Source organism: Trachurus japonicus, chromosome 13 (genome assembly GCF_045865225.1).
Source record: "Trachurus japonicus isolate A0001 chromosome 13, Traja_1.0".
In the NCBI taxonomy this organism is placed as follows: Eukaryota; Metazoa; Chordata; class Actinopteri; order Carangiformes; family Carangidae; genus Trachurus; species Trachurus japonicus.
The window spans coordinates 21915095-21928642 of record NC_140919.1 but is presented as its reverse complement, the minus strand read 5'-3'; the positions used below and the strand labels follow the sequence as shown (position 1 = coordinate 21928642).

Genomic DNA, 13548 nt, shown 5'->3' with positions numbered 1-13548 from the left:
CATTCTCAGCCGTATGCAGTACAATGGCTCTATTTTAAGTTTGTGAAGGAAGCGGAGTTGAATGAATCCTATCCTGGAGTCCGGTTCCCAGGGACAGGTCTCACGTCCTCTACTGCCCCTCTTCCCTCTTCCCCCCTCGCTCCGGGCCCCTCTCCCCCATCACCCCCTCAGCCCCCTTCACCTGGTCCCTATAGCTGGGTCCCTGTCATCCTGCGCTAAGTGACCTTCCCACAGTCAACCCCTGTAAGCCTGTCTGTTACTCCGTCTGACCCTGTGAGACGTACAGTGACAACACCCGGGCCGCTAAACAAAACCTCGCCGTCGGGACATTATCTGTCGCCATTATTAATCTGTCAACATTATCTACTACTAAAGGATGACTTGTTCAAACTTTACAAAGGAGGGTGGCAGCCAAGTACTTATTGTTTTCCCATGCTCTTTTCTCTCGCTATTCTAATAAAAGTCGAGAATGCAGTTTATGAATAAGGGAATATGCCCCCTCCCTCCCCTTGTTGCTCCCCCTCCTACACACTATATGATACTATGCACTGCAGATGAGCTACACCACAGATGACTTCAGACATCAACGGACAATTTCAGAGAGCCGTTAGAAGCAGCTCTGAATGATTGATTTTGCTCACATTCTTATTAGATCTTCAAAACGAGGATAAGGAAATGGTTAGGCTCACACTGTGATTACACTTCTGCATACTTTGGATGCCTTCCAACCTCAAGGTGCACAAGAGGCAATTTAAGTAGATGGAGAGGAAGAGTAGGAAAAAAAGTATTGTGGAAAGAGATTTAAATAAACACCCAGAGGAAAGACAAATGGGAATGTTTGAGCCAAGGGTGAATGTAATCTTATATAAAAAAAAAGTCAATTTTAATGAATAGACCCAGAAAACTGTGTTGAAATAAAGAGTATTTGTGGCTTGGCTTTGGTGGACACAATTTCTGCAGAACGGTAGTTGAAAACATTTTGAAAACATCTGGGAAAAAAAACTTTTAAAAAAATAGCCTTGTTCCTTTAATTTTGCACGTGATGTTTCTTCTCTGGAAGTTGTGCATCTGTCTTGCAACACAGATGAAGAAATCTGGATATTGTATAGGGATATTTTTCAACTGATGAATCTAGCTGAGCTCCCAGTCAAACTTGCATTATCAACACAAAGAATTAAATATTGTTGATAGAATATAAGCAATTATTAAATCTGTCCACTCGGAGTGTGACGGGGTGTAGCAGCTTGCATTGCTCTCTTTTTGCATGTGTGTTTTTACAAGTATAGCCACATGGCCTGCGGAAACTACAAGAAAGAGCTCGACACCATAAATCATGTAGTTGTGACATTTACAGACTAACAACACACACGCATGACACACTGAGTGTGAGACCTGATTCACTACACGCGTGTATTCGTCAGCTCTTAATAAACTGAAACAAAATATTATAAACACATTCCTGAGAGTAGAGCAGTGGCTGAGTAGTGGCTCGCTCTGTGTCTGTGTGAATTAATAACCCAGTCTGCCTGAGTGCTGCATGGAGAAACTAAGACACACACACACACAACCTAGACATATTGCGTGCACTAACATACAAACACAATCACATGCGCATACGAGTACAATACTGTCCAAAACACACTCATGGCCTTCAAGAGCACTTGCACAAACAAACGCTTTCGGACACACACATGGTTTCTCGCAGGCGGCCGTCATGTTGTAAGGCTGCCTGTCTTTTTTACACAGCACATTAGTTGTTTTTAAACCTGCATATTTTCTGCTGATTACAGCAAATGGACTCCTATTCAGAGGGAGCACAAGGAAGAGGGTTGTACATGTGGTTGCTATTTGTGAGGAATGGTGGATGTGGCGGAGGGAGAGAAGAGAAAGAGAAGGGAGTCAGAGGTCTCCAGTGGAGATGCAGTCACCACGACCTATATATATATACATGTATATGTGTATGTGTGTCTTTGCTTGAGGAGGGTGTGTATGTCATGAGTAGACAGGTTTCCGTGAGCTTGCATGTGTGTGTGTGTGTGTGTGCTAGAGTGCAGGGTCAGAGAAAGAGAGAAGGGGCAGAGGGTGAAGGTCATAATGCTTTAGGGGAAGGAGATGGGATCTGTGGTGTGAGGTGGTGAAAGTGTGAAAGGTCAAAATGTGTTTGGGTCTTGCAGGAGTTAGCGTTTACAAAGGAGCAGAGACCAGAAGTGTGTGTGTGTGTGTGTGTGTATGCGTGTGTGTGTGTGTGTGTGGGTGTGTGAGAAAAAAAACGTCTGTTAAGCTGGGTCACTGTGAGAGGCAATGATGAGGTTAGACCAAGTGGGACCGTGTCAAATTACAAGCTCATTTAAATGCTGGTATCACCTTATCAGCACTATGTGAGAGTGCTGATGCAGATATAACTGGATGATTCTTGTTTTAAAAGAAATGGTGCTGTCACTCTTAACACAGCTACTATACAGTACAGTGTAATCCCCTGTGTAATTCCTGTAGAACATTGCATGGCTGACTCTTGAGGATTAGCTGAGGAAGGATAAAAATGTATTTCTGCAAAAACATAACAGTCGTTCTACTGAAGGCAAGTCACAAGCATATTATCATTATTATTGTCATTTTTGTTATTATTATTATAACGTACTGAGGAGACTTACATAGGTAGGGTCTTAGTGACTTACACATGAAGGGCTTGACACTGCTGTGGATGTGCTTATGCTGCTTAAGGCCTGAAGACGTAGCGAACGTCTTGCCGCAGTCGGAGCATGCGTGGGCCCGCGCCCCGACGTGCTGTGAGCGGATGTGCCTCTGCAGGTTACTGGGGTCTGTGAACACCTGCTGGGGGAAGGAACCGCACAGATACAAGAGGGAGTTAGTATCTGATTCTTCAAATATAGAGAATAAACATCTGCAATAAAAAAAATAGCAATAACAATAAAAAGCCCCTTCAAAAGGCATCACTTTACCTTTGAGCAGTTTTCACATTCATAATGCTTGCCACTGTCATGTGACATCTGATGTCGGATCAGGTTTGATTTCCAGTTGAAGGCCTTGGGGCACTGGTCACACTTATATTCCCTCTCCTCAGAGTGAGACAGTACGTGGGCCTCCAGACTGCAGGAAGCACAGATAATACAACAACAATGAGAATTTATCTGCTCATGGACAAATATTTATGATGTGTCTGTCAGGAAGCAGTAGCTCTCTATATGTTTCTATGTGCCCGAGTCTGCCAGCTGTACACTTACGTTTGGATGTCCGGGAAGACCTGGTCACACTCCTTACACTCATGTAGACCGTGGGACATATGGAGGGGTCGTAAGTCTTGAGGTTCTTGGGCCTTCAGGTCACTGTCCCCTCCTAGAAACACAGAAAACAAAGCAAGAGAAGAAGACTGTTTAAATGTGTCCGATAATAAAATATCAAACGCTGTGGTTGCAGCGTTTATCTTATGTATTCTTTTATATATAAGTTCTACCTCTACACTGGCAGGCTGAAAGTATTCACAGGCTACTTTCAGCTTCTTGTCACTGAATTATTGTGAACACATTTTCAGGGGCTTACATCATTGGTGTCATGCTCTCCCATTCTAGCTATGCATGTCCTTCTCCTCACTACTGTTCACTACCCACCGTGGCATGAAAATAACCTACTAATTTACAAATAAAAGTCAAACCTGGGTTAAGGAAAGAGGAGGGAGGCATCCCACATGGCTGCTTCTGGTGGTCCAGCAGCTGGTTGCGGGACTCAAAGTGCTGGTCACAATCCTCACAACGGTACTGCCTCTCCTCTGCAGGGTGAGAGGGAGAAAGCAGTGAGGTCTACTGTATTTGTGGCTCACATTTTGATAAAGGGCAGAAATATATGTTTGTGTGTGTGTGTGTGTGTGTGTGTGTGTGTGTGTGTGTGTTTGGGGGTGGGGGGGGGGGTTGCGAACCATGAATATCCGGAGCCATGGTGTCACATGAATACTCTTCAGCCTTCATGAAAAGTAGCAGCTCCTCACCGGGAAAAATCTCTCTGGTGACTTTGTAGAAGATCTGAAAATCACACACACACATGAAGAAGGATTATAGAGTCTGCTTTTATATCACAGTTTAATTATAAAGGTCAAACAGTGTTCAAATATGAATTTGCCATGTAAAGACGTTGTTTTGACTGAACCAGAACTAAACCAGCTGAGGTCACTTGGGGTAGTTCTTCGTACGTCATATGAGTGCGCGCACACACGCACGTAGATCGGCTACAAAATTGTGTACATGGTTGTTAAACTTGCGCCGCACAGACAGAGCAGACATACACATGGAAATACACACACTCATTAACTTGTAATTAATCATCATGTAAGACATCCATCTTCATGGAAACAACCATCCTGTAGAATAAATACACTGTCTCATAAATGCTGTCCACACACATACTGTATGCAGACCGGTCTCTGCAGTAACGCTCATAGCTGAGAGGAAGCAGCCAATAAATGTGTGGAGAGCAAACACAGTGTATGTGTGATGAACTGCAAAAACAAGCAAGCTGTTAAAAAAATGCATTCTGTTAATTGAATTTTTAAGTGATGGATGAAATCAACAGTGAGATCAATTAAGAACTAACACCACATCTGGGTGCTCATTCAATACAACTCAGCTCCCTGAAAAAGTCAGCATTTTTACCTAAAAAGCCACAATTTAATTTAATTTAATTTAATCCACAACACATACAGATTATGAGAGTATGTTGTTGCTAAACATGTGTGTATTTGGGGGGAGTGTGGGGGGGGGGGTCAGTCGTTTTTAAAGAATCAGCTAAAAGACCCTGGGACTGTGGTGCTTCCCATGGACACACAATGGCCTTTCTCTGCGAAACAATCAGACATGGCGTTATTTTTGGCATGCTTTGGAGGTTTAACATATTACCTTCCTCCGCTGCGTCGACGCGACAATGATGATGGGGGAATTTATTAGAAATGCAATAGGAAAGCGGGAGGGGGCTTCTGGGAAGGCATGGGTCACAGGTATACACCACTTGTGGAGTGAATTCCTGGCCGGCGCTGCGAGAACCACTCGAGCCACTTTGGCTCCACGGAGGCTTATGATAAATATCTTGGTCACAATAAAGATCATGATGTATTCGGTCCATTATTCTATAATTGGTCATGTCATTGTTCTAGCTCCTGGCAAATGACATAATACTAAATATGACACTACTGATCTTTTTTTGTGATTCACTGAAGCACAGGAAGTTTATAGACTTAGAGTAACTGGGGTAAAGGGAACTGGTCTGGCCAAGGCAGAGAACTCAGCTCAGCAAGTAACTGATGTAGTTTTGTGGTAGCAATGGAAGTATGATTTAAGTTCAGGCATTAAAACTATGTAAGCCGCCAAGAAGGTCAGTGGGATGGTGGGAGGCACTGTAATTCGGACTCACTACAGGATTAAATCAGAGTCATTACACTTATCCAGACCAGCGGAGACACATTACAGCACATTCGATCCAAAAAACATCCCTGTTTTCATCCATACTGACAAGTCTGCCAGCTTTTTGCTGTTTCATTGTCTGGCTAAAGAGAAGTGCAGCGCTGGTCAGCAACAGCAGCGCTGCATCTGCATTGTTTCCAAGAAAGAATAAAGGGAACTGAGCTGTGAGAGTCTCAACAGGAGCTTTAATCCTCTGATGGACCCCTACTCTAACCTCTGTCTACACCACAGACACACACGAGCGAACCTTCATAGGCCTTCAGAAAGCATGGATGAAGACATATACAAACAAGACGCTCTCTTTCCTGTATGTGTCACCTCTGTAAGGCCACAAAAATATTGTGATTTAGAAACAGTCAGACAGTTCTAACGGACATGTGAGTCTGCAGGGACTCTGCTCCGAGACACTGACACCCAGACCGAGGAGGGAGGCTCTCTGGAAAGCTACTAGGACGTAGGCTGAGGCCTCGGAACATAAAAATTAATGGACGTTGTCAAAACCACTTTGTTCATAAATACAAGGACACAAGTTCGATGTAAAATGCAACTATAACTCTGTAATTTTTGTATGTTTTGGAAATAAAAAAACAACGGGAGATCATTAAGAGACGTGCAGTGAGGAGGACCAGAGACTTATTTGACAACATCAGCAGCAACCCTTTTGGCTCGGAGCCTGACCTTTGACCCCACTCTTTTAGTGATCAATAAACTTTTGTAGCTCTGTTTTCTGCACTCCCTGCACAAGAAGATGCATTTTAGGGCAGCGTAAGCACATGAGCGGGCACAGGACGGTGATTAAGAATATGAGGGAAATTCCCCCAAATGCACCACCCCTTCCCTGAGGGTTACCACAGATAAACAGCAAAAAAACACACACACAGATAAACAGACCGAGACTCACACTGTTTGATCCTAGGGGTCATCCTTAGCATGTAATTGACACGCTAATGCACACACACATACACACAGTGGCTTATAATAACAGGTTATTGTGTAGATAAGATAACAAGGGTGTCTTCAGTTCACACTGTGAAAAGCGGCCCCCACAGCATCAAGGCCATTTCTCTCTCGTACTGCAAAACAGCAACAACAGAAATCTTATTTCTCCCCTCGATGAGTGTTCATGTTTTTACTTACTACTACTTATCTCCTTCTCTCTCACTTACTTTCAGTGTCAAAGGTTATAACCATGAGAGGATCAGGGGCTATAATCGTACTACTTTGTTACCTTGACACCATTAGTCATTAGCAGAGTAAACACGGTCACATTTTCCCCTGGTCACACCCTGTTGGCCGACTCCTCGCTCACACAGAGCTCATTCGACAGGTATGCCATTCAGCGACGCTGTTCCGCCACAATGAACTCTCAGTCTGGGTGAAATTCAAATTTCAAGCCACTTTAATATGTAAAAACTATGGAAAAGAGCGAGGCCTCCGACCCACAACTAGGGAAACTGCACTTATTCAAAAATGCATCGGATACAACAATACATTTCAAAAAATACTCATCCAAAACTCCCAATGTTACATATCCTTTTCTAATCAAAGAAATGACAAGAGTATCATCAAGTTACAGATGGATTCCCACTGCTTTGTTTACTTGTGCTTGCTCACCGGTGGCGTAAGAGCAACGGTGTGTGTCCACATGTGTTGTAACCTCCCTGCATTTATCAGGGTCATGCAACATGTACAGTATGTTTGGCAGTCACCATCACTTGGCTTCTGAACAAAAGCGTTTCGTGACTTAGATAGCAATAAAGAGTATGAGCACACAATGTGCAGCTGCTTCCAGCAAATTGGATGAACATGTAAGGAAGCCAACACGGTTCTGTTCGTGTTAGATTGAGTCAGCTGTGGGAAAGTGACCTTATGAAGCAGCCTCATAAAGGACGTACCGGCGATGTCAGGTGTAAGCACTGCATATACAGAACGGCTTTTTGGGGTGTGTGATTATTGCAAAGTAACGGTAGGTTGCATGTTTTTAAATGGAAAAGGTATTGGAAATGAAAATATAAGAAAGATCTGAGGCTTTCTGGGTTTTTTTTTCAGTGCAATCATTACATTTTAAAATCTAAACTCTTTTAACTGAGAACTGTTTCAAAACTGAATCAGCTCTAGATTGGTTTCTCAGTGAGCTACAATCCCTTCATGATTACGCATTCACTTCATGATTCTGTATTTACACAGTGAATGACTGTCAGTGTTTTGCTAACATGCCCCTCAGCCACTTCATTCCACTCAATACTGAGTGAGAATCAATAGAGCGAATGAGATTAACGCTCATATCCCTCTGCACTGTCTTATGAAAGGCTCTTCAGGGCCTCGTTGGATGATGTTAATTACACTTTTAATCCATTTCCCTTTCAACTGAATCAGTAGAGTGAGGAGCACAGTGGAGGGTTTTTGAGTGCTAATTGCCCTAATTATCTTAACGACAAAACATGCTGATCATGGACGGATCTATGCAAGTAATGCTCAGGCTGCGTTGCTCATTGCATCTACAAACAAATGAGACTATCAGGAGAGCTTTAGCACTGTGGCATGGATGGTCAAAGGCTAACATTAAACACCAAAAGCGGGCTGCAGGCTACAGCCAAAAGATTTAACAATTACAAATAAGCTTATCCCAAACTTAGCTTTGTCATTATTTATCATCTGTGAATACTTTATTTATATAAATTATATAACTTTTTAATTAAAATAAAAATAACCAAACATGTATAATAATCCATTCTCCTCAGAGAGCTGTTTTCATAATATGTTAAGGGCCAAATCCTATGAGTTATAGCACGATGAATTCACTACAGATTTTTAGTGTGACTCACAAACTGCGACACCTGCCATCTCCTTCCTCTCCAGTCTTTCCTGTTGCTCTCCTCTGCAGTGTCAAATATTTAAAGCAATAAAACAGAAAGAGCAGAAAAGTAATGTCTGCCCTGGCAAAAATATTTTATTTGCATTTAATGATTTCAATATAATCTATAACTTTCAATAATTCTATACACTCTACTCAGTGTAGAGTGACAAAACACTGAACAAGGAGAGAGAAACAGAGAAGAAAAGGAGAAGTGCTTTCCCTAGCAGTTCCTACAGTAAGACAAAACAGGCTGTTTTTTTTTCTCTCCCTCCTCACTCATTCATTCCTCCCTCTCTCTCCTTCGCCCTCCTGAGATTGGTCATAAAGTTTTATGATAAACAGAACTGGGTCAGAAATAAGAGGATGGAGGCCAGTTTTACTCTCACACTGGCAGGACTAAACTGATGCTTGAAAAGAACCAGGACTAAATAACGACCGACACACCTGGAAATTGCAGTCGTTGTATGACACCGTCTTAAAATAAATCACGACAACAAACGGTCTGTGCTGATGGCGTGGTGCAAGAAGATTTAGATTGGATTCTGAGGGGAAGATTTAGCAGAACATGTAATATGGAAGCCCTGGGTTGCTCGGTCAGGCTTTGTGTGGAAATCTGGTGATGGTATACGTAGTGCGGTGAGAGTGTAATATGTGGTTTCAGGCTGGGTTTAGACTCAGCACTTCTCTGTGGCAGTAAAAACCTGTTGGAATCAGGTACTGTGTGTTTAAACATTTCCAGCTCGGAATGAGGAGCATGGGGAGTCATCTGAACCGCAATGAACAATTCACAGTCCTGCAGCGTGCGCACACACACAAATGTACGCACAACTGATATTCACACATACATCCACTGTATGTACTGTAGAACCACAGACAGATACAGGTGTGTGTGCACACTCGAGAAACACAAGGAAACACTTCACACACAGGTCAGTGCACATAAACAGACAAAAAGGCCTCATAAGCGCACACACACACACACACACACACACACACACACACAAAAAAAACTGACAGCGGGTTTACAAGACCACCCCACTTAGTCTATTCATTTTACACATACAGACAGCCATTGTGAGACACTACAGCCTGTTTTCAAAAACACCAATGTTGGCCGGAAGGCTTAAAGACGCCACATTGTGCTGTGTTGTGACAGTGTGTAATACTTAACAATCACCTCATCATAGCCATGTCCGTGACCTGTCGGAGCCTTACACAGCCACCCGAGCAGAACCACAGTGTTGACAGCGAGTCACACCTCGAGGAGAGGGCAGCTCAGGAAAGCTCTCTCTGCCTGTTTGTCTCTCTGTCTCTTCCAAAGGAGAGCGTCTAAGTACTTCTAGGAAGCTTCTCCTTTCCTTCTTTCCCCCCATTCTCTGGATGAAAAGAGTGCCGGGCATATGCTCTCTTAACTTCTTTATCCAGAGCACATGAGGGTGAGAAGAAAAAAGATGTATGGAATGGATGAAGAGCAGGAGGTTTACTGACTGATGGCTAAAAGTTTTCAAAACTATTTATTAGCCAATAAAACCAAAAGCATCATTTATCAGTATGAAAAGGTCCATATCTAATTACAGTTTGCATGGCCGCTGCTGTTATTTAATACTCTACTGACGTGAACTTTTTTTTTGCTGACATTTCAACGGGTGACACTCAACAAAGACCACCGGTGAGAAGTGATGACAAACACGCAGGCTAGATTATGTTTTTCATTCGGGTCAGGCTTTGGTATGCTCCACACACGTGTCAAATAAAGTTTAGCCTCTTTACCCCACTGGATGTTTCTGTGTAGGAGGAGCGCCATGCTCTGGGATTACTGAGGTGAACAGGCCCACATGTGTACAGCACGCACCTCTCTGCACAGCCAGGTGAGAAGCAAAAGGACTGTGACATTCCTGGCATATCTAAGACTTTATATCGCAAGCTTGACTGGGGAAGTGTGTGGAACTATCATCTCGGCGGGCCGCCTCTGATCCTGCCCTGTGGTCCTTGCACGGCAGAAGCCAGCGCACAATTACAGAAAGAAAACACACACAGATAGCAAGGAGTCTCTGCGGTGCGGCGTAGGGGAGAGCTGAGTGTGTGTGTGTGTGTGTGTGTGTGTGTGTGTGAAGTGAAGGCAGGGTGGGCCAACCGCTCATGGGACTATCTGACTTAGATCACAATAACACCTTTTAACACAACAGCATGCAGACAGGACAACTATCGGAAAATACAGGGAAGCCTTCTGGCATCAGAGCTGTGTTAAAGAAAAAAAAAGAAAGAAAAAAGAAGAAGCAGAGCAGAGGTTCAAAGATCTGTATGACTCTCAGTTGCACTTGATTCATCCTGCCAGACAGCGAGATCCAGAAGAGGACACATCACCATTTGGGAGTTCAAAATCAAGTCATCCACATGTTTTTTCACTCTCTCTTTCTTTCTTCTTCAGATCATACTCGACTTGTGTATATATATATATATATTGGTGAGGTTGTTCTGCCAGCTGTGGCTGTGAGTGTCTCCACGTACCTGATCATCTATCTGGCACGCTGTCAGGTTATGCTGTTTGGCCGCAGGGGCAAACTGGATGTGCTTCAGCCAGCTCCCGATATCTGGCTTGCTGGCATCCACGCAGAATTTTACATGGCCTGACCCGTCCAAGATCTGCAGAGAGAGAGAGAGAGAGAGAGAGGGAGAGAGAGGGGGGGTGGGGGGGTGGAGGGATCAGACTTTGATCAGTATCAGTCCAGGTTACTGTGTCCAAACACTGACTAACCACATACCTCCCACAGAGAAATAAGACTCAAATGTTAGGAGTTGGTCTGTGGCTCACACACATGCACACACACACGCACACACACATACACTCACACACCCATGCATGCACACACACAAATTGGACAGAGGACAATAAAAGGCAATGTTGATCATCAAAAAAAAAATCCTTTGTAATGTGGAAATAATTGTGTATGTTTGATAACATAATAAAAAATATATTTTTTGCAATTGTAATCATCAGTCATTTATTGGGGGAATTCAGTAAGAAACCACAAAATACTAATAAATGTTTAAATAAATAAATTAAATGTATTATATAAGTCTGTCTGTGAATTCTTTTTTTTTTTTTTTAATAATCTCTCAGAGAATTGTGTAATTTACACTGTGGAATAAAAATGGAAATAATATTCATGTTTTTCATGTTTCTAAGTGAGAATAATAAATCAGTCCCAACTTCAGACTGTGCAGATCCCCAGAATATTAATTTATTAGTTGACAGGATTAGAGGGAAATTAAAACAAGACTTTAAAATTATGTAATGCAACAATTGGAAACTTATTTCATTTGTCTTTCAAATCTGATCAATTTCGTATTATTTTACTGTATCAAAATAAAAATATATATTGCCACTGAGTGTGTGTTTAGAGTCACAGCAGTTGTCGTTTGAATTCGTTTCTGAAAATGTCATTTTAACGAACAAAACACTAAAACCTCAGATGACCGATGTCACCTGCTCCTAAAAGGTGGGATAAAAATTATTGAAAATGATTTACTTAATTCATTAAAAAAAACAATCTACATAATAAATAATAATACTGATAGTGATAAAAGAAGACGGTTGTTGTTCTCTCATTCACAACACAAACACATTTTAAACATGTAGGCTACAGAACAATAAATAAAAAAAATAAAAAATAAAAAAACAAAACAATGAGGTGAATTAAGATGCAAACCATGAGATCAGTGGACTTGCATCGTTTACAAAATATTTACACTGCATTTCTCTCAATGAATTGTAAACGGCATGGCGTTGTTTTAGTGTCACTATTTATTATACAACAGTTGTAAACTTTATCCCGAGGAAACAAATCAATTGCAGGAAACCGCGAGTGATAAGAATTATGAAGACAAAGCCGATAGCTGGGATGCAAAACGGAATCTCTCCCAGGGTCACAAATCTGTCTTTCTGCCTTTGTATAACCTGCCACTGAATAAATATTTAGGTTGCAGAAAGCCCTTTGTCTAGACCAACACTAGATCTACCCATTCAGCCTGCAAAAAAAATAATAAAAAAAATACATCAAGTCTTTTAATCGCCAAAGTTAGTTTACGAAGAAGGAACAATGACTATTAGTTTTTTGTTGCTTTTTTTTTGCTTTCAATTCAATTCGCTTATTAAAACAAATGTTTTCTTTTTGTGCAGGCTGCTTCCTCTTACCGTTCAAACTCTCCTGCAGCGGCGAGCGACACTTAAAGCCTCCTGGGATAATAACCGCGCTGTTAAAAAGTGATGAAAACTCCGCTTTAAACAAACAAAAAAAGCGATCAAATCTCGACAGTCAGATGGAAAATAAAACTACGAATTGTCTTTACTGTGGCGCCTCGTCCAGATTGTTGGCACAGTAAAAAAAACAAAAAAAACAAAAAAAAGCACCAGTGTGCTGCTGTTTTCTCGGTGTCGGTGTCTCTCCGCGTCTCCAACCCGCGGGACGAGTCGACTCCTTCACTGTCCGTCAGACACCGCGCGGTGCGGGGTGAAAGTAAATCCTCTCTCACTATCGTTGTCTCGGAGACACGCCGCTGACTTCGGGAGGTCTCCTCTCTCTCTCACTGTCCTGCTACAGACATCGCGGATCGCCACTAAATCCCCCTCTGGTGCATCAACTTGCTTCCTAACTTTTCAGTGTGTGTGCGCTTCGCTGTGGCTCGTCCGCTCCTCTCTTGTCACCCCTCCTGTCCTGACGCACCCAGGTGTCCTCTAGTAGCCATTCAACTTTTCACTTTTCTCTTCCTCCCCCCCCCCCCACCCCCTCTTCCTCCTCAGCCGGTCGGGATGTGTCGTCTATATGATAGCGGAGAGATCCAGGGGGGAGTGTGTGTCTATGTGTGTGTGTGTCTGTGTCAGTGTGAGTGTATGGACGGGTGATTTTCAAGTATCGCCCCCCTCCTCACTTTGCGCGTCCTGGACAGATTATGTGATGTTTCTCTTTCACGCTTTGTCTCATAAAGAAGGATCCAGCAGCCCGTCCATCCATCCCTATAAAAGCCCGGAGAGAGACGGCTCAACGGGAGCAACGGGACTGTCTTTGCCCCTGTCCCCCGGTCGGAAGCAACTGCTCTCCGCAGTAAATTTTAAAGTGACAGGGGTCCGGGGTTGGAGAGGGTGAGCGGGGTCAGGGAGAGGTCGGGACGGGGGCTTCTGAAGGGATGAACTACTACTACTACACACACACACACACACACACACAC

At 42.9% G+C, this 13548-nt stretch overlaps 1 protein-coding gene across 26 annotated transcripts in view; it reads right to left on the bottom strand.

Annotated features, from left to right (window-relative positions):
• mecom (MDS1 and EVI1 complex locus) overlaps positions 1-13548 on the bottom strand; it is a 135662-nt gene that overhangs the window by 15696 nt on the left and 106418 nt on the right. For 4 of the 26 annotated variants that reach the window (XM_085795340.1, XM_085795339.1, XM_085795347.1 and 1 more), the window contains exons 3-8: positions 10831-10965; positions 3932-4034; positions 3671-3784; positions 3243-3354; positions 2961-3108; positions 2676-2832 (exon numbers count right to left, since the gene is read on the bottom strand). In XM_085795340.1, coding sequence (XP_085651466.1) covers positions 2676-2832; positions 2961-3108; positions 3243-3354; positions 3671-3784; positions 3932-4034; positions 10831-10965 — 769 coding nt within the window. Of the gene's footprint in view, positions 1-2651; positions 2833-2960; positions 3109-3242; positions 3355-3670; positions 3785-3931; positions 4035-10830; positions 10966-12517; positions 13427-13548 lie in introns of those variants that run through there. The other 22 variants (XM_085795336.1, XM_085795337.1, XM_085795342.1 and 19 more) reach the window with 11 other exon arrangements.